Source organism: Dromaius novaehollandiae, chromosome 2 (assembly GCF_036370855.1).
Source record: "Dromaius novaehollandiae isolate bDroNov1 chromosome 2, bDroNov1.hap1, whole genome shotgun sequence".
NCBI lineage: Eukaryota > Metazoa > Chordata > Aves > Casuariiformes > Dromaiidae > Dromaius > Dromaius novaehollandiae.
The window spans coordinates 8,426,246-8,451,037 of NC_088099.1; the positions used below are offsets into that span (position 1 = coordinate 8,426,246).

General features: G+C 39.1%; 1 protein-coding gene across 1 annotated transcript; it reads left to right on the plus strand.

The window, feature by feature from the left end:
• Positions 1 to 24,792, plus strand: ACTR3B (actin related protein 3B). Its single transcript, XM_064505740.1, has 12 exons — positions 1 to 180; positions 6,113 to 6,168; positions 8,055 to 8,179; positions 9,211 to 9,321; positions 10,235 to 10,330; positions 10,485 to 10,592; positions 11,941 to 12,084; positions 12,640 to 12,813; positions 15,475 to 15,567; positions 22,433 to 22,558; positions 23,146 to 23,229; positions 23,843 to 24,792. Exons 1-12 carry the CDS (start codon positions 137 to 139, stop codon positions 23,936 to 23,938), a joined length of 1,257 nt encoding a protein of 418 aa, XP_064361810.1. The 5' UTR covers positions 1 to 136; the 3' UTR covers positions 23,939 to 24,792.

Consider the following 24,792-nt stretch of genomic DNA (forward strand, 5'->3'; position numbering starts at 1 on the left):
CGCATGCGCGCCGGGGGCGGCGCTGACAGCCGGCTGCATGGTGCCCGCGTCCGCGGGGCGGCCGGGGCAGTGAGGGCCGCGCCGTGCCGGGGGAGCCGGCGGCGGCGGCGGCGGCGCGTGGTGCCGGCTCCCCAGCATGGCGAGCTACCTGCCCCCGTGCGTGATAGACGGAGGCACCGGGTAAGTGCGGGCAGCGGCGGGGGGTGCCCCGGGCTGCCGCTCGCAGCCCCCCGCGGCGGGCACGGCCCTGCCCTCCTCCGGCCGCGGCTCTGCCCGCCGGGGGCTCCTCGGCCTGCGGCGCGGCGCAGCCGGTCCCCGGGCGCCGCCGAGCCGCTGCGTCCCGCTGCCCGCGCGGGCGGCTCCGCTCGCCCCTTTCCGCCCGCCGCTGCCCACTGTCGTTGGCGCTTCCCGGCTCCCGCGGTTAAACCGTTACAAATCCGACCCTGCTTCCCGGGAGAGAGCGGGCCGGCGGCGGCGGGGGCCATCTGCGTCTTCCTCGGCCTCCGAGAGCTTCGTCCCCTGCTACCGGTGTGTCTGGGCCCTCTGCTCGTCCCCCCGGGCCTTCGTCAGATCTGCGTGACGTGTAGCCCACGCTTGGCCCCACCACGGGTTTCGCGGCTTCAGCTCCCCGAGGCCTCGGTGCGTCGAAGCGGCGGAGGCCGCGCCAGGGAGGCGTCTCGCTCCTCGGGGGAACGGCTCCTTCCCACCGGCTGTGGCCGGAGGAGACCTGTTGGTCGCCCCCCTGGGTCGCTCTGCTGCGCCCCAGGAGCAGGAGGCGCGAAGGGGGCCGTGACCGGGGTGACGTTACCGAGTACACGGCAGTGCTCGCACTTATGTCTTCCCTTTGGCCCAGCAGCATGTGGAGCTGCGAGGAGGAGAGGAGGCGCTGGTCCATGGTAGCTCGGCATGTCAGGCCTCGCATCAGGGTCGTGGATTGCGCTAGGAACACACCTGCCTTCTGCGAGGAGTTTCAGGAGGCTGCTGCTCTGCTGTTGTCATTTATTGGAAAGTTACCTTTGAAATTCCCAAAGCTGAGCCATTTTTTTAAGGCTAGATAGCAAGAGGAAGTACTTTGCTTTCTGTTTGCGGTGGTGTCACACTGCCTCCTTTTTCTGAGAAAGGATTTTATGTGTTGAAACGTGTCTCTTAGACGGTCAGAAAACTTTCAGAAGTCTCTCGTCCTATCTCTGGTTATACACTTTATACATTTATACAGAAATCAGCTCCATCCCCTAACTGGAGAACGCTGGAGTCCGAAGTGTTCAGCTGTGGTAGCAGAACTGAGATGGGGTCTGTCTTGCCTATCGTTCTGCCTATGTACTAGATACTCCTGGGTAGTTTTTAAGGTTCCTTCTATTTATTTACTGAAAATAGTTTATATATGTTCTCCACAGAACATATTTAAATAGTGTTAATAGTGTCTAATAGCGTCACTTTACAGATTTAAAGTAACCCCTTTTTTTTAATGGAGAGAGAAATGGGACCTCTGAGCGTATCTCTTGAAAAACCTGCAGTATAATCTACAAAATCCAGAAAAGGCACAAAATGCGATCGCTGTCTCCTGCAGGAGCCCACCTCTCCTGCTCTCAATTTGTGGAGTGATCCCAGTGTCATACTAATGATAGATGTTGCTGACCAACGGTTGTGCAGAATAAGTGAATATGAAGAGAAAATAGCTTATTTCATGTGTTCAGAGAAATAATAATTGAAACAGAATTTCTGAAGTCTGTCTAGTTCTTGCATGGGTAAAACTGGTGGCATTTGTATGTGTGCCTGCATATCGGTTTCTTTCAGGAAAGGCTCAAATAGCCCCCAAATGGTGGGACTTCTCATTTCCATGCCTTCAAATGATCTTAATTCATATTAGACAAGATAGTGTTTCACTTGGGCCTCTGCTTGGTGTTGCTGCAGGGCACTCAAATCCGGAGACTTTTCAGCAATGAGATTATTAAATCTGAAACAAGTAGTCTTGCAGAATTCAAGACAAAAATAAGACTGAACCAAAGCAGCCAGAAGTAGCTTGACTCACTGATACGCAGTCTCTGGAATTTTCCAATGTGTGGGCTGAAAACCTTCTTATTGTTAGAATGAATCTACTTTGGGTTACAAGCTCCAAACAATTTGTTCAAATTCTCCTTGAAAAGGCTTTCAGGTGAAAAACTTGCAAGAGCATAGTAGAAAGGGAAAGCTGTATGCAGACATGCACTGCAGAACATCGTGTGTAAAACACACTTTTCTACTTACATCTCTGGTACTGAATGAGGTGCTTTGTCTGGGCACTAATCCCTGTTCTTTTCATATAAGTGGGTTTAAGAAGTTTGTGAACAGATTTTTTTTTCTTTTTTTTGTCGTCATTTTGTGTGGAAGAAGCCTGGATTAATTCATTGTTGTTTGCAGTCTTAGGCCTCAGTCATGTATGATTCTGGAGTTTCTCAAAAAAGCGACACTTGTACAGAGAATAGGTACAGATCTTTTGTGAGAAAATATGTTGTTATAGCAGGACAGGGTGGTATTCCTTTGTTAGATAGGTGATTTAAGCTTTTTGTATGAATAAAGAAGAACAGGTTATGGTAGATTTTGCAGAAAGCAGCAAGAGTTTATTTGCAATGATTGCTGTTTTCCTTCAAAGTATTTGCAGATGACCTGTCCTACTTTGATTTTGATGTACTATGTCTTTATTTTCTTTGGTGAGTTTTTCTAGTGATCAGTTTACATGTTGGTATCAATCTTTTCATGGAAAAGGGCATGCTATTTTTAGATTCTTAGCACAGTCAGGCTTTTCTGGTGTTGCTGTTTAAATAGCTGTAAACTTTAAAACTAGTTTTATTAACTGACTCTTAGCTGTGGGACATCAGAGCTTTAGTAGGTGGGTGCACTAAACAAAGATGGCTTAAAATACCTCTTTCCTCCTTAGTGTATGTATTTGCAGACACTGAGGAATATTTCTATTTTTGGGATATGTTATTTGAGCCACTGCATTTTCTTTTAGTAAAGAAAGCCTACTTTGGCAAAACCTTACTGATCAGCTTAGAGACAGGTACTTGATTTTGGGAGAAATGAGGTGAATTTGTCTTAAAACTTCATCTTTGTTGATGACCTATTAAAGATCTTCACATCAGAGCATCAGTTATATAAATATTTTTCCTGTTACATCTCTGACGCTACACGAATCGCTTTATCCAAGCGTTACCTCTGTTTTTTGCATGTAAGGCTTGTGAACAGGCATTTTTGTAATCACTCCGCTGTGTGCAAGGAGCCTGGGTCAATTGACTATTTTTTGTGATCGCAGGTCTCAGTCCTATAAGGTGCTAGAATTTCTTTTAAACAAACAAACAAAAAAGCAATGACTCTAATACACACTTTATTCCTATAGTGGCTGCTGGTGCTTCTCAGTAGCCTGAGCGGATATAATAATTTTTTTTTGTTTGATACTTCCGCCCTCATTCCCATTCCTGCATCCTGTCCTTCCTTCATTTCATGAGTGCCTTTCCACAGCTTTATGAAGACTTGGTGTTGCAAGTTTCTCAGGCATGTTTGTAATTAAGGGAACACAGTCTGTCTATGGCAGTATGTCATTATAGGTGTTCTAGCAGTAATAATTGTCACTTATTTGGCATCTTAGCTGTCACAGAAGGTTTTCTTTTTTAGAGAGGTTGTCCTTTTTGATTCGTTCAAAGGACTTTCCTAAAGCATTTTGATATTGCCAGTCACTTCATATCTGACTCTTCAGAGCTTGTTTATGGATGTAGCATTTCTTACTGTTTTAAAGATCTGGACCAAAAAGCAGTAGAAATTGAGGAAACTAAAATATTTACAGCAGGGCTTTTTTCTTCTGCATATTTTAAGAGTACCAGTGGTGGCCTGTGTGTTGAGATGGTCTCCAATGTCCTATACTTTGGTAGTTTCCAGTAGATTCTTATCTCACTGGCAATAAATCTACTACTTCTGGTGAAATTAAGGTGGAATACTTACTATCTACACATTCCCTAAAGTTGTCTTTGTAACTTACAGGTCATGAGACATTGCGCTATCATTAGTTTGCCAGGCTGCAACCCAGGAGAAAGGCAACCATGTTTTAAATACTTAAATATTCATTGGTAAAGGGACTAGAGACCACCTAACCTCTGGTTAAGTCCCAAGGCTTTCAGGTCAATGAATATTTAAGTATTTTGTATAAAATGGAATGATGTCTGTAGGAGGCCCTGAAAGTGGGTCATCCCATTGCTTTAATGTACCCCAGGGTGCTGTTCTGGAAGGTGGAACGTGTTCAGGTCCTGCTGGGCAGAGGAGAAGTCTGGGACCACGTCTCCTACGCCCTGATCGAATAGGCTACTGGATAAGAAAGGGGAGCACAACTGCATTATCTTTTTTCCTTCTCTTCCTTAGTGGTTTTGAGTAGTTTGAAGTTTTCCTTCCATTTGGTTTTGTTAAGACACCTGAAATGTGGTGGCTTGTTCCAGTCCGTGACTTGCTTGATCCTAAGTAACTTCTTTTTTTTAACAGCAGTTTTCTTCACTTCCTTGCTTCAACCCTGAGCTGAGAATTGAGTTACTCTCACAGTTCTAGTATTAAGATCTTTCCAGATGTTATCTTCTGTTAGATGTGTCCTCCAAGAGATACATCTTTCACGGATACTGAGAAATAAACTTGTCCCTTAGCTTTACCTGAAATAGAGAAACTCAGCTAGTGACAAAATAAATGGGTGAGATGTTGATCTATATGCTTTTAATTTTAGAAGTTATTCTAGTAGTTGGATCTGATGCCTACTTGAGCAGGAAGGAGGGATAATGCTCGTGCAGACCAATACCCACAGTTGGCCCTTGGAGCATGTTCTTTTCTTACTACTAATATTTAGTTTAGTTGGGGGAATTTGGCAAGTATGTGAAGGGGGAAAAGCCAGCAAACTGAACTCGCCTTTGGACTTGAGTTTAGTTTAAGAAATATGTTCTGTTTGTGTTGCACAAAGCTTTTAATTGTGTTTTAAAAATACGTGTATATATGTATGTATTGACGTTGCTTTTCGTTACTGGGGCTTGGAGGGCCATGACTGATATTTTTGTGAGGCTTTTCTTTGATTGCAGCCTCTAAGTCTTAGTTCTAGATCTTTTAGATTGTTTTCCTTGATCCTTATTATGCGCGTTTAAGCACAGCCCATTGAAGAGAAAGAAATGAAGAGTAAGTATCTTGTAATGCATCTTAAACCCCAGTGAAACTCCTGTTTTATTTGTTGCATTTCAACAATATTCCCAAGGTGGACTTCATTCTAAAGTGAGAAGAAACTATGCAATAATAATCATAAAAAGAATTCTTAGTAGCAATGGCCTTCTTTACAAATCATTCTAATTTAATCTCCTGATATTTTTGAGAGCCATAGTAAGTATGCATAGAAATGTTTGGATTAGGCTGAAAGTGTATGCCCATGTAATAATGATTAAAAATGCAACAAATTCCTCTCCTCCTTGCCCCCAAACCCAGTCCCTGTCCTTGTAGCCTTGAGGGGGAAAAGGCTTTTTTTTAAAGAGTATTTGATGTCTTTTGAAGCTATAGGTTTGAGAAGATGTTGAAAGTAGTTTTAAATTCCAAGGTTATTGCTAATTCAGTTCTAATTCCTTTATCTAAGCAAACTGACTCTTAATAAGTGCTTTTGAAACAAGTGCCCCATAAAAGGGGATCTTACTGTTTAAGCTGTCAGTGAAGAAGCAACCCTGTGCTTTAGTTTAGGCATAATTTTGTTTGCAATTATTGAGAACACGCTATAGACAAAGATCCTAATTTCACTTTAGGAGCTATTTTGTCATTGACCTCATTTAAGAATGTAGTGCCTTAGGTTTTCATGGCAAAACTAGATATGGGTAATGCTGATTTCCCTCACATCATGCTATCATTGTACTTCCATTTGAATCCAATGAGAACATTAGGGAGTTCAGTCTCTGGAACCATTCATGTTTTTTATTTTGGAAACTGTTTATGAATTGTTTTTCTCTAGGAATTAGAGCTGTTTTTCAGTCTGTAAGAAATATAGAGGTTGGTTTTTTTTTTTTTTTTTTTTTTTACAAGCTGTTCTTTTTAAATCTGAATGCATCTGATGACCTTGTGATCATTATTTTTTCAGGTATACGAAACTTGGCTATGCAGGAAATACGGAACCTCAGTTCATTATTCCATCATGTGAGCAATTTTTTTTTTTTCCTTCCAACTTGTAATACACACAGATATTACTAAGGACTTCCATGAGTAAATGACTTGCTTTCTAGCTCCCCACTCAACCTTTACAGTCTCTCGTCCATCTGGGAAATGATATTCATTGCATTAGCATCTTTGGCTAGAGTATATCGAAGCAGAACTCCTTGTTTGCAGTTAGCTAGGACTGCTCCTCATTAAATCAGCTTTTGGTTGCTATGACAAAGATGAAGTGAACTCTAGTCCTATTTCCTTTCTATCTCCATTATTTTTCTGCCAGGACTCTTGCACAGACAGAAGGCAACTTACTTCCTGTCTACCTGACACCATGGTTACTGCCTGGATAATCTGTGGAAGGTTTCTAGTGAAATTAAGTACTAAAATGCAGGTGCTGTCTGGCTTATTTGCATTGTCTGGGACTGGAGACAGTTTGATATTCAAAAAAAAGTTGTTCCTATTAGAAACCATTTGCCTTTGATGTGTATTTGCCCATTAAAATGTTTTTACCCATTTAACATAGTTTTATTGAGCAGATTTACTCTCTTAAAATTTTGCATAATAAACTTGTTACAGTGATATATGTTTTCAGTGTTCTTGATTTTAATTGTCCTCTTAGTCTCCCTCAAATGTTATGCACATCTATAAATTGTAGCAGGGGCTATGTATTTACTACCGGAGTGGCATTTATTATCTCATGGCTATCTCCAATTATGCTAAATGCTGTCTTTGATTACTTTTTCTGAACATTGTCAGTTGAGTACTAATTAAAGCATCTAGCTTGCCATGTGGCTACTTGTAGCAGAAGGTATGAGGATAAGAAAATAGTAGAGGTAATCAGGGGCCAAAGAGGTGGATCTAGCCTAACTAGAACTATTTAAGTATTATAAAAAATCAAACCTAAACCACTTGTAAAGATTTAACTGTTTTATGTTAAAGAAGTGAGACAGCAAGTGTTTACTGTGAATTTGTTGTAAATCCTGTTTTACAAAACTAAGATAACTTATTGAGGCTTGGGTGAGTTTCTGAAAGGGTAGTTTGCTTTGCAGTAAATTTTAGTCCTGATATTATTTATTTAGTACATCTGTGGATTGTGCATGTGTATTGTGTATTTTCTCCCGTATGTGATTAAGAGCATGATTCTGACCTACTGAAAGAAAACTGTAGATAAACAAGCTATGTTTTACAGTCCTTTATTCCATTTTTATTTATAGTTTGTCCCAATTGGGTGTGGTTTTTTTTTTTTTTCTATCTCATCTTCTTGCCTATACCAGCCATCATTAAGTAATTTTAGTGATAATTGCAGCCTGCTAATGGGAAGCTTAAGTGTCTCCAAAGGTTTCTCTGTAGTGCTACAAACTGATCTCTCCCCTTCCCCCCTTCCTCCTCCTCACCGACCAGGATAATGACTACAGTACTTCTTTCTGAAATACATAGTTTGTTTATTTTCTTATCCTGTGTGCTTTTTCTTCATTCTTAGACTTGAAACCCAGAAGAACATGTCACTAGCTTAAAGATTATCTCCTGGTGGAATGCCAGACATGTGCAGATCTGGTGACTGCTGTAGTCTGTAACAGAATACATTTTTAGAGATTTGCTCTCAGAGCTATCACTTACATTAATGAGGGATGTGTGACTATATTCCCACATGATACACCGAAGATGAACTCTGATATATTGGCTTGTCAATAGATCACTTATATAATTTCTGCTCTCTAGCAACTTACACTTTCTGTATCCCAGTATTTCTGGAAAAGAATCCCTGAGCACTTTAATTTAAAAGTGTGTTAAGTGCATTTTGCCCACTCATTTCGTTGCTTTGTGTTTAAATACGTATTTTAATTTGGTTTTGATTTATGTCTGGGTTTTATTTTAAGGTATTGCAATCCGAGAGTCAGCCAGAGTAGGTGACCAGGCTCAGAGGAGGGTCATGAAAGGTGTTGATGATCTAGACTTTTTCATAGGAGATGAAGCCATAGATAAACCTACCTATGCTACAAAGGTAAGAATACGTTTAGCATTTTTCAAAAGTCTGCTCAAAGTTTCCTTTTCTTATTGTTGCAAATTGTCCCAGACCTTTTTGATAACCATTTAAAAAACATGTTTCTCCTAGTAAAATGTTTTTGTTGCTTTTTAACAGCTGCATGCTTTTTGTTCCTTTGCTTTACCTTTTTTAAATGTCTGTTTTACTGGTGCTATTCTATGTGATTTATGCTTTATCCTTTTTGTAAATATCCATTGATACTGTGCAGCTGTTCGTTTTCCAAAATTATTAGCTATTAAAATAGTCATAAACACTGAATATTTAAACTCTCGCTAAGAGTATATCCTCTTAACATGGCATCTGAACTGGGGAGTGTATTGAATGCTTTGTGTTCAAGGAGCATCAGAAGCTTGTTTTGTGGAAGACTGTCTTCAACACAGCTTCTCCATGAATCATATTTTCCATATGCTAGTAAAAGACTTTATGTGCTTTCAAGATGTTAAAGGTTTATGAATTATGTGGAAAAAATCATATTTTATACATCCTACTCTATTACTTAAATGTCAGCTGTGTTCTTAACATTGAACAAAATGTAAACATCATCCCTGTCAGAATTTTTGTTGGGAAATAATGTATTGCCTATATGGTCTTTATTTCCTTTTGCGGTTTGGAAGGCGTGCTAAAGATGAAGATAAGTATGCTTATCTCAACTTATAAAATATATAATATGAAAATAATATAAAAAGAGATAAATTACTTGCCTACAGTGCCACAGCAGAAGAATGGTGGGACTAAGAATAGAGCCTGCGTCTTCTGGCTTCTAGTCCTGCAAGTTAAAATTGCAATTGGGGAACCTGAGAGTAGGAGATGACATGAAATAGTGCTGCTAAATTAAAATTGGAAAGGTGTCTTTCATAAGGAAACCATGATGTGGTGTGCCTCCATTCTTACAGAAGACGTAAAAATTTTAATACTTTTGCCATTGCTATTTTGGTGTGTTTATCCTTCTGGATCTAAAGTGTTGTCATACCTTTGTTTTCTTGCTTCAGTGGCCTATACGACATGGTATTGTTGAAGACTGGGACCTCATGGAGAGATTCATGGAGCAGGTCATTTTTAAATACCTACGAGCTGAACCTGAGGATCACTATTTTTTAATGGTGAGTGATGAGACCGGGTAAGAAAATATTTCTGTGAGAGGAAAACTAAACAATATCCCAAGCACAAGTAGCTCTCTTAGAAGATTTTTGCTCTCTATGTGTCTTATTTCTTCAGCAATCAAAAAAAAAAAGGGGGGGGGGAAGAGTAGTAAAAGTGCGCTAGAAGAAAATTCCGTTCAATATGTGATGCGGGCTACTGGAGGTTGGATTTTATTTTTGAAAAGCTTCAATTGCTTTTTTGGAGCTAGCTCTATTCAAAGTAATTGGCTGGGTTTATAGTGAAGTAGGGGAAATTTTTGCTTAATCAAATGCTGTATGTTAGCAGTAAAGCACAAATACACGTAAGATTTCTCTTTAAGATGAAATTAGGTAACTATTTTTTAACAAGCAGTTTGCAATAAACTTTTTTATATTCTTTATATTAATTTCTCCTTATGTCTAATTTATCTCCAGGTATTGAAGTTAAGGGAGCACTCTGTTAGTTGCAGTTTGATCTTTAAACACTCAGTAGCTTACACAAATTGATTGGAAGAGTGATTATAAAAACTGTGATATGAATGGGATTGATTATGCTATAGTAATGAATCTATTGATTTCAGTTTATTATAAAGTATTGCAGTTATTTTCAAGTTACTCTTCCTAGTGATCCATCCTTCTGGAGGTAGGAATATTTGGGACATGAGGAGGCTTTAAATGTTTAGTCTGCTCCCTGAATATGAGTAAACGTCTTCCTGCTTTATGTTTTGACGTTGAGCATGTGAATGCTTGTACACTATGGCTTTTACTATGAGTAGTCCTGCTGAAATCAATTGGGCCACTCATAGCCGGTGAGTAAGTAGTGCGTCAAACTCGCATGTATGACTCCAGAACTCTACTGCGCTGCTTTTTCAATTTTTATTTATTTATTTTACAGACAGAACCTCCACTGAACACACCAGAAAACAGAGAGTATCTTGCAGAAATCATGTTTGAATCTTTTAACATACCAGGACTTTACATTGCTGTTCAGGTGAACAAAGTGAATCTATACTTCTAAAGTACAGTATAGCTGCAGTATGTATAGTCTTCTGTATGCGTATGTTTAAAATTATGAAGCAATACTTCTTAAGACTGTAAATTAGCATAGTCTGCCTACTTCTGAATGTAAATTGTTTCTCATGTAGGCAGTGTTGGCCTTAGCTGCATCTTGGACATCACGGCAGGTTGGAGAACGTACTTTGACTGGAATTGTCATTGACAGTGGTGATGGAGTGACCCATGTAATTCCTGTGGTACGTAGCAGGGTACAATTTGAAATTATCAGTGGTTTTGGGTAAGTATGGGGTTTGTTTTGATAAAAATGAGAATCATGGAATCACAGAGTAGTCGGAGTTGGAAGGGACCTCTAGAGAGCATCTGATCCAACCCCCTTGCTCAAGCAGAGTCTAGAGCAGGTTGCCCAGGACCATGTCTGGTCAGCTTTTGAGCATCTCCAAGGATGGGGACTCCACAACCTCTCTGGCAACTTGTTGAAATAAACTTTTTTTTTATTTTTTAACTTTTTTTTTTAATTTACATTTTTTTCTACGTAAATCTTTGTCTTGTGTTTCTGTGTCTCCTGTTTAATGATTATCACTACATAGATCTCCTGCATTCTGAGATGACTGGGAGTCCTGACTCTGTGTTCTGCATTTTGATTGTGTAGTGTAGTTGACAACCTGTTTCTTACTTGTTTCTTTTTGCGGCATTTTAGAGGTTAGAGTGAACGTTGCTTGTGTGGAAATAACTACAGGCTTGCACAAATGCATGTTTGTATACATGGTCGATCTCAAACTGTTAGGATGTTAAAAATACACAATTATCTGTGTGTACTAACATCTGTTCTGTTGATGTCATTTAGTATATTTCTGAAGCAAATAATATGCTTGAATGGTCAGTTGTTTTAGAAATGAGAAGTTGACTGTTTAACTTCATTTTGCATTTTGGAGTTAATCTGGTCTCATCAGTATTTTCTTAAACTGGGAAATACTGAAAAAAACCTTTGCCATGTGAAACTAAATGGAAGTATGTGAAAAGCAAGGGAAGAAATAATGCTGGCTCAACAATAGCAATCTTTTTCAGTAAATGCATCCTGAAGAAACAGAACAAATAGATTTTACTTTTTCAGTGTTCGTTGTTAGGTGTGTTTTACTTTATTTTTCTCGTCTGAGCATTTTTATCCATTTTAGACTTACTTTCTACTATTTTTTCACTCATAGAGGACATAAAGGATGTATTCATGTTACATTTGCCTTTTAGATTGTGTTTGAAAAGGACCATCTAATCAGACTTTCTCTTCTAATATGTGCAAGATTTTTCCTATTTACTGCCTCATGTATTCCAATGTTTAGATAATCAGTATCTTTTTATACACATGGTAATCAAGATCTTTTGTTTAAAAGAACTGTTTAGTTTGCAGCAGGTTGCACATTTCTATAGTAATTTCACAGCGTCAAGATTTTGCTTTAATTAAAAATCAAAGCAAAGTATTGTATAAAAATGAATGTTAGCTTTGCTGTTAAGTATTAGTATTTCACACAGCAGGTTTTTTCCTAAATATCTTTTTTTTTTTTTTTCTTTTCCTTCTGTCTTCCCACGTAGGCAGAAGGCTACGTAATTGGAAGTTGCATCAAACATATTCCCATTGCAGGTAGAGATATTACTTATTTCATTCAGCAGCTCCTAAGGGAAAGGGAGGTGGGAATTCCTCCTGAACAATCTCTGGAGACAGCAAAAGCCATAAAGGTACACCCTTCTTTATCTTGTCGTAAATACATAAATAAAATTCTTTAGGCCAGCTTTTGGGCCAAAGGCTCTTTTAAAAATGTGAATATAGAAACTGTACAGTAGTTTCACAAACCACTGCTGGTTTATCCAGTCAAGTGCGGAGGAAGGGAAAAGAGAAGGAAATGTCATTTTAAGCTTTAGATTTGTTTAAAACTTGCTTTTTTATTTAATAAAAAATGTGTCATGTAAATTGTGTGATTGTGTGGGTCTGATCTTGCAATGAGAGATTGTCATTGAACTTGTCTGTCTTCACAGACCTAATAGTCATGGTTGTTTTTATTCTGAGAGACTCTAATCTAGATGAGTCAGTTCAGAATCCTGTTGAAAGTAATAGACCTTGTGCATCGGCTTGTAGGGTTGTGACTTCAGTGGTCATTTGGGTAAGAACTTCTCTTGAACAGCTCCATCTGTAAGGATGCTGACCTACTTCTGTTATTTCTAGCTGTGATGTGCTTGAATTCAAGGATGGAATAATTATTTTGTCAATTTTTAATGCACAGTGTTTCTTAATAGGAAAAATACTGTTACATTTGCCCCGACATAGTAAAAGAATTTGCTAAATATGATGGAGATCCTCGGAAATGGATCAAACAGTACACTGGCATCAATGCGATCAACAAAACCAAGTTTGTTATAGATGTGGGTTATGAAAGGTTCCTTGGACCTGAAATCTTTTTTCATCCTGAGGTAAGAATAGTGTCTAGTGTTAAGTTATAGGAGCTCTTCTGTGTGGGTGCAGAGATGGGGAGGGAGGTACTGTCAATTTTGATACCAGTGCGCCATCACGTGGAAGTGAGATACCAGGAAGTCTCCTAACCGCAAACCATGTGCAGTCCCGGAGAATACAAGTGCAGAAGAACATGAGCACATAGGGAATAACTATTTTTTTTGTGGTTGTGCATAATATTTGAAACCTCCTTTTTTTTTTTTTTTTTCTTTAAATGCAATCTAAAATAGAGAAGAAGTTGCTTGAACTTGCAGGTTTCATATAATGTTTTCTTTCCTCCTTTAAACATGTGTTTAAACCAATAGGCTTTTATACTGTGTATTTAGTTATACAGTCGATCCCTTTGGACGCTATTGTACACAGTAGCATTACATTGATAATATTTTAAATCTTGGGCGTTGACTTTTTTGTACTTTCTCTATTGACGCTTCGTTATACTGAGTCAATTTATAAAGCATAGATGCTAAATTTATCCTTGAGGGAAGTCCACTGAAATCTGTATTTAGGTGGTCGTAAGTGACATGTATAATTCTGGGAACCATTACAACGCCTAGTCCTTTTTTTGAGGTAGTTCAGCTTGAGTGAGCTTCAGGATATTGTGGGAGAGGAAGGAGTCAAGTTTTAATATGATACAACACAACAGAGAAGGTCCTCTCTATTGCTATGCAATCCATTCGGTTAAAATTGCAGGCAACCATAGAATGTAATACTATTAATGACTTTAATCGAGGTCCATGTTGGCATTGCTGAAGTTTCCATTTTGTCTACCCTCTTCCTACTGGAAGGATATTCTAGAACCTCATTCTCTTTATTCAAAATTCCAGCCTTCATCTGCTTGTGGGCAGCTTATAGCCATTTGTTCCTGTGCCAGCGTCAAAACCTCTGGGCTAAATAGTTTCTCTCTCCTCCCTGCAGTTTACCCATCTGATCTTACCTAGAGGCATTAAATCCCGCATCAGATGTCACTTCAATAGCTCCTCTTTCCATAGGCCCTTCAAAGACCGTTAGGAACAGGATAAAGGACTAATTTCCATTTTCTTCATTTCTTGATAGTTTCTTGGCTCTGTATTTGGAGAAAAAACAAAACAAAACAAAACCCTGAACTGACTTTCTAGACAAGAAAAACACGATAGTTGATACGTACTGCATGCAAAGAGAATTTCTCGCTGGACTTCACTAACTCTTCACTTCAAAGGGTATCAAGTTAGCTAGGTAAAAGCTACCTTTGGTAAAGCTATAAATAAATCCTATTATTGGTTTATCCATCTTTATTATGCTTTACTTCAAAATTTGTTCTGAAGTCTTGCATACTATTGAAGTTAGGCTTTGCGGTTTGCAGTTGTGCAGATTCTTTCTCCTCTTTTTAAATTAGGTATTTTTCTTACTAGTCTCTAACCATATGGTATTTGCTAGCAGACTGCAATTTCACATGTCAGTTCTCTGGTCCTTTTTCTGGGAGCATATTATACTCCACTTTGAATGCCATAACTTTCATTTCAACATTCTCCTTTTGCCCTGCAGCATTATCTGTATCCTTATGGAGAGCTGGGGTAAAGATTTTGGGCTATAGTTCGTTTCAAACTCTCACTGTGAAGCAACACCACTTCTTTCTTCTCTTTTTATTTATATGGCTTAATATTTTACTTCTCATATTGTAATTTCTTATAGTAGAAATTAGCTTGAATTCTTGGATTTTTCACACTGTCCTTATGTCTCCTGATCTCCAAGCCAACTTCATTTGCTAATTTCTCTTTCAGTTCCTTCCTTACCCTATTGTGTTTTTTTTTGTTTTTTTGGTTTTTTTTTTTTTTTTAATTCATACAGTTAGAGATTTCATCTTGTTTAGGATGTAAATCCTGGATAGTTTCTGCATTTTTGAGAAAGTCTTAAATTTATATAATATCTATATATTTCCTCAATAAATAGTTCCTTTAATGTCTCAAAGTTTCATCTCTGAAAGGGCAAAACCTAGGTTAAAAATCTAAATGTAGCTGTAAAAACTGAACAACAGTTCAAAAAGTTTTAAGTGGAAAATAACTGTTAGTCATTGTGCTTTAGCATGAGCAATTCTGACTCTAATTAAACAAAGAAATTGCATTAGGACAGTATTGAGGTTCGTGTTGGGGGCTTATTTCCACTCTAGACCTAGAGTATTTTTGTTTTTTTGAATATTGGAGATTTTCTGTATGCTCAGGAAAAACTGACTTTTATGCAGAAGTTTGACATAAGTGTTTTAGTAGGGTTGAAGCATTTTTTTCGTGGGAATGTTCTGATTTGCACACTAATGCTTTTGAGGCCCCCTAAGAGGAAAGACATAACCACATTGCACGATAACAGTAGGTTTAATATTGCAGGAGAACTCAGACTCATGCCGTGTGCAGTAACATATGCAATAGTAAGCTCCCAGTGCATAAATGTTGACAGTGACTTTATGACGAAGGGAGAAAATCTGAATTCCTCTACAGAAAGAGGAATGCCTATTTCTTATGTATAGAAATGGGCTTGTTACAATGTAGAATACTTCCCCCATACAAAATCTCTCCACAGTCTCACTTCTGCATTTTTGTTTCTTTTTTTTCTTGAAAGCAAAGATCTAACGTCAGTGTTCTATCTCATTTTAGTTTGCTAATCCAGATTTTATGGAATCCATTTCGGATGTAGTCGATGAAGTTATACAGAACTGTCCTATTGATGTCCGGCGTCCGTTATATAAGGTATGGTCTTTCTGTGGTAAGATTAACTTAATTCACTTGAAATGTAATACACCATGTGCATGCACGCATGCACACATGCAAAGCTATATATTCTCCCCATCTGAGAAATGTGAACTCCAGATAGAAATAGTTAAGCTGCCATTTCTGAATGAGGAGTACTTGATCTATGCTGCTTCTCATTTCTGAAAGAAGGATTATCTATAACAGGGTTTTGATACATAGGTAAGTATTGCCCTCAGGGAACTGAGGCAGAGGGATGTTATTTGTATCTGAAGTTATAATGTGAATTCTTATGCACAAAGGTTTCTGGATTTTTGCCTGTGTTAAGAGTTGCTTCATGATCTTTTCTCCCCTTTATAACCAATGCTTTCAAATAAACATTTCTTTTTGTGTAGTCTTGACTTGTATATTCCCATTGTCTGTAGTCATAGCCAGGTATTGAACTCAGTGTTAAAATACACTAAGCCTTAAAATCTTTGAGGAGACAATGATTAAGCCTGCTTGAACTTGTCCAGGGTGTAGTCCAAAGATCTTTTAGTCATTGATTCCTTAAGAAATGAAAAGGAAGGTGCTGACAGGTGCAGAAGTGGCAAGCTTTCTGTCTGCATTAGCAGCACATCCTGTGCTTCCTAGTTGTTTTCCACTTGTGTGGCAGCAGAACCCTTTTGGGGATAAAGGCATAAAGTAATAGCATAGAGAGGCTTGTCTGCTCATGTGAAAGGCAGTAGTTTTCATAGTAGAATGAGGTTTATCTATGAGGGCTGACATTTTCTTAAGGATAGCTAAGTTCTAACTAAGCCATATCTCAGGGTAATTTGTAATTCCAAAAATTCTGTAGTGTGTTTTATTTGTCTAGAAAACATATTCTGTAATTTAGAATGAGACATAGTGCTTTAGAGCAAATCTGTTGAGTGGGTTAAACCAGGAAGTTAAGCTACTTGCTAAGGTTATATATGGGATCAGTTCTGCAGTAAGTTGCTTCAGTGGCTGCAAGCTTAGGTGTGCTGCAGAAAGTTTTAGGAAACTCTAAGTATGTATGTTCTCATTGGTTAAAATGGTATATAGGTACAGAAACACTCATCCATATTTACTTTCTCTTACTCCCTGTGGTTTACCAATTTTGGTTGCCTGCAATGCTGCTTGGTGGCCAGACAAGGCACTGGCTATGCAGCTGGGTTCCTGTCCAACATACTTGGATGCTTCATTGATGCTTATGCAGAAAATACCCTCAAGGACCCCTTTTCAGATTTCATACAGTCTGTAGCCTTTGAAAAATTGTTTCATGTCCCATCTTTTGATGTCCTATGTTTTTCTTTTTCTTTCTTGCTCTTACTAGCAGTATTGCTCTCTCTTGATCTTATCAACAGCATCTCTCTTGTGTGAGTCTAGTTATTGGCTGCAGTTGTTTCTCCTACCGTATATTGAAGGTTGGACCAGCAGGACCTTCACCAGACTGTTGTTCTTCAGCCAAATCCCAAAGCTTGTAGCTGTTCAGTGCCACGCACAAACATTCTTTCACACCTTCTGCAAGTGAAGCATGTTTGTTCTTTTTAATTATGTAGTTATATTACATAAGTGACTTCACCAAAAATACAGTCTGTAAGAAAAGTTAGAGGGAGAGAGGAGTAGCATGATGGGGACCAGAGTCCACAGAAAAAAAGTTTCTTCCCCAGGCTTTCATGTTATACTGGGTTTAGTAGTATACTCACAGTAATTAACACACCCCCAGCTTCCATCACTGAGAAACAGGCAGCTACTTTTTGCAGGTCATGTCTGGCATGTAGTTTCTCAGGTAGCAATGTAGCTGCAACAGATGTTAGTGTTGGATGTTTTCAATGTTAATTTCTAGTAAAAGTCTTTTTTTAAGCTGACAATGCTCTGTGCAGTCTTGAAACTGTGCTAAGTTGTGTTAATGTTTTCTCAGTATCAGAAGAGCCAGACTTAACATTCAGTTAGTGAATACATTTATAGTAAATTTCAGGGTGAACATGGTGCTTTTAGAAGTTCTAAAAACTCCTTGGTACACTAATAAATGGTAGTTCTTGTTGGTGGCAGGTTCAGAAACTGTCATTCTTGTTCCACATTCTACTTCATCTTGCTTTTTTTTCCATCCAGAGTATCTCCTGAGATACTTCCAGAGTTTTGACAGTCACAGGACAGCTTCTCTCCGTTCCCTGCTATGGTTTTGGTACGAATGTGTAGTAGAGGGAATTTGAGAAAATTGAAGGCTGACTTGAGAGTAGACACCTATTTTCAGAAATATCTCTGAAAGATCCTGAACCAAATAGCCTTGTATATTCATGATTCAAATCAGGGTGGATAAAGTTCTAACATCCTTGGTCTCAAACTTTTGAAGTTAGTGCATGTAAACTTTACTTGGGGCAGGGGCCGTAGCGTATTGACAAGTGTGGCCCTTTATTGTATCTGCATCTCCAGTAAGGTAAACTGACTGCCTAGCTTGTAATGGATATCCTTAACGCTTAGAGAGATCTGAGGTGCAGGAACATTATGGGGTGATAAACTTCCCCTAATGTCCCCTGTAACTTGGAAAGCTTTTCGGTACTTTCTGTGCAAGTGGCTTAACGTGCTCTGGATGGTGTGTAGGTGGCGCTGCCAGACCGCTGTGCTGCATCTAGCTGTGGCGGATGATCTGCGAGCTGCAGAGAGGGACGTGCCCTTTGTGATATTTGCCGTATCAATGCTCTTCTTTCCTTCCCCCTCTGAAATTTTAAGTGTTAGTGGAGCAGAAGACTGGGTAGGGCTCAACAAATTTTTGCCTGTCTGCTTCAGCAAAATGACAACACTTGCTCTTAATTACAAAGTGCAGAGCAGGGAGGCTCTGCGGGTGAGGTCAGGCTGGAAGAATTGCCAGACCATTAGATATGCATCATCGGCACTGAGAGTAAGCCACAGGGAAAGAAGGGTATTTCTGCAGCTTCAGGGTGGAAGCCCCAAGTGATTAATGCTGTTAATGTAGCACGGGAATGCTGAGAAGCAGCCCTGTTTATTCCTATCATGGCTGTACTTGGACTTACAACTCTACCCGTGCTAGCTGGTTTAACAGTAGCTCAGTACATCCGCAGTATGCTGTGGTCACTTTTGTGTGCCTGAGCACAGAGATATGTTTCTGCAGAACAGCACAACTGTAAGTCATGATGAACTGCTGCCACTACTCGAACTGTGAAATGTACATTGAAAAATGTGATTTTAGAGAAACTTAAGTTGTTTCTTCGTGATTAGAAGTCAAACTTACTTCAGAAGTAGTGTTAATTACAATAAATTTGTTTCTTTGTGGGAATAATATATTTCCTGTTCGAGATTTATAATATTTCCCCTCGCACCTTCCTTACAAAATTGGCAAATATTGCCCTGTTGTAACTAAATTAACAAAAGCATATAACCTGATGGGTTCACTTGCTCATGGCGTGTGATTTCAGCTTGTGAGTCTTCCAGTTTTGACCCGTGATAGTTTTTATTAGCACATCACGTACTGCTTGCATTATATGTCTGTGGTGGTATAGTTGTGTCACATTAAACAGCTTTAATTTAGGTTGTCATTTGGAAGAGGGAGAAATCTGGGTATGTTACCGAAATTCACGCTTAGCAGAAAAACATCGGCTGCCTCTCAGTTTGGTGCTGCAAAGTCTAAAGCATCTGATGGAGAGTGTGCTTATACTGTGCTATGTGGTGCAATGTAAAGATGCAGAAACTAAGTCTAAACATCCTGTATTTGGTGTAGGATTTTGCAGAGGCCACTTTAGCTTTTTGGAATTTTAATGTAAACCTTACTTATATGGCTCTATTAGTGTGGCCATATTGGTTTGTTATCAGATCTACCTTCATATCTCTATAGCATGGCGCTATATAGTCGTAATCTCAGAAACGGTATGAAGGAAAAATCAATATCTAAGTGTTCATAATACAAGGAAAGGGTATAGATGAGAAGTGAGAAATTTCTTGCTAGCCATCTGAGGTGAATGGCATTCATCCCCTGATTTCCCTTCCTAAATGACCTACTTTCATCATATACATGTCATGATTAGCTTACTGAAGTGTGTGGAAAGTCTCGTACTGTTTCTTCTGAGGGAATACATTCTTTCGAACTAATTTAACTTTCAACCAGTTAGCCATAAGAGTAAAATCAGTTGGAGCTTCTTTCCATCTGATGGTAAGATTCTCAGTGTCAGCTGTGGAAACCTGTGGTCTGCTTAGAACTGTTACACCAGCCAAAGGGTGCTTTAGCACAGTCAGATTAGAAGAAATCTCAATTAAAGGCATCAGCTGGAAACAAATAGACACTTGAATCCTAACTACCCTAATGGTTTTATCTGGAAGGCCAGAGAATTCCCAGGTGGGCTGAAAACCTGAACGGCACTTGCAAGCTTTTTTTTTTACGGACGTACTTAGCATTCTTCACTATTTTTTTTTTTCCTTCCGATAGTTTCTGGAGTTGCTGTTTTGTGTTCCACTAAGTTATACTAAAGGAGGTATATGCTTTGGTTCTTTTGAACTGTGATCTTTTGCTGCCTTCATTGTGTCCTTTGTAGATGGTGGGCATGTTGTTAGAGAGGTGGGGAGTGTATGTGGATGCTGCTTCCATCGTGAGTGAGGGCGATCCGTCTCCCGACCTCCTTGCAGAAGATTGACCTGCTGCGTTCTGATGACACGTCGGAGCCCGTAAATGAGCACAGTCTTCTGGCAAAGACTTAGCATAGCTGTGGCCCAATGCTGACAAGGAGCATGTGCTGCAGCAGGGCTGTAACTGTATATAAATTTACCATGTGATAATGGCAATTGGTGTTGCCTAATTATATCCAGCATGCTGCTTGGCATAGCTTGTCCAGATATCTGGTAATGAAATGGCTTACCTTTTCAACAGATAGCCTTTAGTGCCTCTATTTTGCTTGAGCAGCACTGTTCTTAATCTTTAACATATAGAAGTACTTGAATGACCATAATCTCAAGAACGTGTAACCTGTTAGTTTACTTTTGTCCTTGTAATCATAAAAGATCCTCCCTGTGTTACTGCTAACGCTAGTTGTATAGTCTGATTTCAGATGTATTCACACAGTTATTCTCAGGTGTATTCTGAAATTCATTTTTAGTGGTAGTATTGTCCACTTTATGCAATATACCTGAAGTTTAATTTGCTTTGAATAGAATTAGTGCTTTTGCCCTCTTTGCCAACTTCATTATCTCTAGGTCATATTTTTTGATGGTGTCTTTTTAATTGCTATTTCATAGCTCAAGTTAGTTGTCTTCCCCCCCCCCCCCACCCATTAGCAGTTCCATTTTCTCATATGGAAAGCATGACCACGCTGAGGCAGGGTTAGAGATGTTCAGGTACATGGAAGATTCACTTGCTTTCCCCCTCCTGTTTAATTTTAGGACCAACTGTGGTTGTTCTGGCTTCTGCTGTACCTAAGCTCCCTTCTCAGTCCTGCTCTTTCTTTTGGAAAATGTTTTAGTAATGTTATGGGGATGTGTTTTATGTGGTGTGTGTGTTTTTTGGGTTTTTTTTTTTTTTTTTTTTTTTTTTTTTTTTAATCTCTACTCCTGCTTTGGCATATAATCTTTTATACTGTAGGAAATCCAAAACCTAAGAAATGAGTTTTCCTTATTATAATGGCTTTTATGACATGCAGAAATTTTTTCATAAATAAACAAACAGCTTTCTTCTCACTTTACAAGTTACAAACAAGATTTTCCTTGTTATCTGTTGCTTAAAATCCAAGCAGTTATTTTTGCACCCTGCAAGTGTGAATGCTTATTATGTATGCCTTTGCCTCTTCAGATCTGTATGCAGGCTTCTAGGCTGAAAACACTGGTACAGGGATTCTTTCATTATGTGCACAGTCCTGGTCAGCAGTGTCAAAAACTATTACCATGAAGTAACACTTTGCCCTGTGTATAACAAACTCTTGACCGCAGTCAAGTTCCTTGTGGACATCTGTCTAAGGCATGGCAGTGGTTTTAGTAAGCACTAATTGGCAGTTTTGGTTTGCCGTTGAAGCAGTCTGCAAGGGCACAAATGTTTGTTTTTGTCCCTTCCAGAGCTCATTTTCTGATTTTGAAGTGCAGTCTTGCCACCAATATTACACTGCATAAACAGGAGTTTTTAAGTTTCAGGTGTTCCTGTTTCGAAACCTGTCCCCCACCCCTTTAAAACTACTTCTGTGTTCAGTGCAACCCTGCAACCTTATCAAAATTAAGGATGTAAAATTCTAAAACTGTGTTTTGAATTGGAGCACAAGCCTGGGTTAACAGGCTTTCAGTTCTGCTCCGAAAGCTGCGTAATACAAGACAAGCCGGTATAGAATAGTCGGAGACATTGTACCTGTCTCTGTAATGCGGTCCTCTTTGGAGGAGCTTAGTTCTTAAAAAATTGAGATTTACATAACTATCTCTTTTGGAAAGACACTAACAGTGGTATGAGCAGGCTAGAGCCTTTTCTGGCATCAGGATCAAAACTACTTACTATGAGCATCTCTGGGAAACTTGTTGATGAAGTATCTTTTTTTTCTGCTGTTTTGCACATGTAAAGTACTACTCACTGTCTTAATGGCACCCTTCTACGTTGTGATAACATATCTGCATAAGACTTAATTTGGTATAGCTGAGGTTTTTGCTAATTGTGCAGTGGAACCCACAAGAAATCAGTTAAATAAAATTCTTTAAACAAAGAGAGAAAGTGTAGGGGGTCAGAGACTTACTATGTAAGTTGAGCAATGCTTAAGGTGTTCTGTATAGCTTGTCAGCTTCCTATTGGTGTTAGGATCCAAGCAGCTACCTCTGTAGTATTGGTTTTTGGGAAATTCACTTGAAGGTGCATTTAAAGAAGAGTGGGTATTTATTTTCTTCACAGAATGTGGTCCTCTCAGGAGGATCCACGATGTTCAGGGACTTTGGACGACGACTGCAAAGGGACTTGAAGAGAGTTGTGGATGCGAGATTGCGGCTTAGTGAGGAACTCAGTGGTGGTCGGATAAAAGTAAGTAAGAATTTCAAATGCATTGGTTACATGAGCAAGTCAAAGAAACATTGACCCTAAAACTGGTGTGTATATTAATAGGGATTTCACTCATGGATGATAACTTCAGAAAGAGGGTTTAAGGGAGGATAGTCAGAAATAAAGTTGAAAAATTTCACCTCACTAGTGAAATTGTGGTATTGTAAAATGAGTCGTATATATGCATGTGTTGTTAAATCTGTTGGTAGCCTGGCAACACATTACATGTCATTACATGAATTTTAAAGTTACTGTGAACAGTTTCTCAGGGCACTTCTGGTTTCCCTTTTGGGAGAGACATGATGTTAGTAATAGGCAAGAGAGATGTAACTCGTGTCCTTCAGTGTAAACTCAAAGTCAGCATATGGAACTTCATTAACTAGCCTTGAAGAGTTTTGTGACTTGGTCTTCTAGGGGACATGGGAGACTGAGTACGAAGTGTGAGATAGTGATGTGAATGGAGGGGGGGCGAAGATGTCCAGGTCTGGGCAATTAAAATGGGCAGCTTCAATTTATAAGGATCTTGTCAGCAAAATGTAAGCCAACTAAACGTGAACTGTTTCTCTTAGCCCAAACCGGTTGAAGTTCAAGTGATAACGCACCACATGCAGCGTTACGCAGTTTGGTTCGGAGGCTCCATGTTGGCTTCAACAGTAAGTCTTTATTAAAATGGTTCTGAATGGTCTTTCTTGCATATTTTCTACCGGCTGTATTTGACCCGAGTACTAAGTTTTAAATTTTTTCATTTTGACAACCTAAACTGTGTCAGATCCTGGAATCCTTACCCAAATTTTATCTCAGTGAAACTTGTACTGAGCCAGTGTGTGCTTTACTTGAATAAGAGTACGGAGATTTGACTTGATTTTGAAGTAGCTTGTATATGATAGCTGTAATGTAGTGCCTATATTCTTGAAGCCAGCACTTGGGATTAGTCAGGACTTCAGGAATATAGGATCCAAACCAAGCTTTTTAAATGTGAGAGAGAAGCAAATGCAAGAAAACAGGAACAATTCATATCTCCAAACTGTGATTTCTTACCGCAGTCTTCAAAAGCAGTCTTTTGCCCAGACAAGCTTCTCTTGATTAATTGGATTTAATTCTAATTTCTAATTTTATTCTGCTGCAAAGGTGTAGCACCATTTCATAAAGCTGCAATCCACAAAAATTTTAAGTGGTTAATTTATTTATATGTGTCTTTTTTTTTTTTCCTGCCTCCTACTTTATGTATTCTTATGCTGCTGGGGGATTTGTTTTATGTTTTCATAGCCAGAATTTTTCCAAGTATGTCACACCAAGAAAGACTATGAAGAATATGGCCCCAGTATTTGTCGTCATAATCCTGTCTTTGGAGTTATGTCATAATGCTCGTCTACTGGCAACAAGGTCTATGATATCTTGCTGGTGAAGAAACTCATTTAAAGCAGAGGAAGACAGCAGGTACTGTAAACTCTGAAGATAGATGTGGTTATCTCTTGGAAGCATTTGGATCACCACCACGTACTACAGCACAACATATAGCCCAAGTCATTTCAGTAAAAGCCATTTCTCTGCTGACTACTTTGAAGCCTTCCTTCTTCCAAAGTGTGAGTTAATTGAAAATAGGTAAGTCTCTGTTTAGGAGGTTGTGCAAATACTACTGAAACTGAATCTAGAAGAATAAGGCAGTGTTTTACTGCCTGTGGAAAGGAGATAAGATTTCAGCCTTTCCCACCTGTGCCCTAATTCTGCAATCAAATCTTTAGCAATGGAGCACTAATTTTAATACCATATTGCCTTCAGGGGAGTTGGAATGGATGCAGGTACCTGCCCAAAGAGATTAGATTGCAGGATTGGGACTGTACTGTGTAAATGTAGGTTTTTCATATCATTTTGTATTTTATGGTATTGGTAGGGTGAATTGATGACTAGTTCTCAGCACGAACAGCTGTCAATGTCATGGAGTGACGTTACGCATTTCCAGGTGTGAGGCATGTATTGGAGTTGTGCTGGTATGTTTTTTGGCAAAAAAAGCCATGTATGCTAGAAACTGATTTGCTTTTGTTTGAATGACAAACTAAGTGATTTACAGTATTGTATAAAGTTTGTTATAGCCACTCTTACTTTGTTTTGAATTTTCTGAAGATGTTTTATAGAAGATGACGTTTTGTTTTGATGTTGGTGAGTGGTGGATGACATGCTGCCTTGCACCAGTGAAATAAAAGCTGTTAACATCTTTA

Coding starts and splice junctions, on each gene's coding strand:
- ACTR3B (XM_064505740.1), top strand. CDS start 137: ATGGCGAGCTACCTGCCCCCGTGCGTGATAGACGGAGGCACCGG. Junction 181..6,112: donor GTGATAGACGGAGGCACCGG/GTAAGTGCGGGC, acceptor TTATTTTTTCAG/GTATACGAAACTTGGCTATG. Junction 15,568..22,432: donor TCCGGCGTCCGTTATATAAG/GTATGGTCTTTC, acceptor TTTTCTTCACAG/AATGTGGTCCTCTCAGGAGG.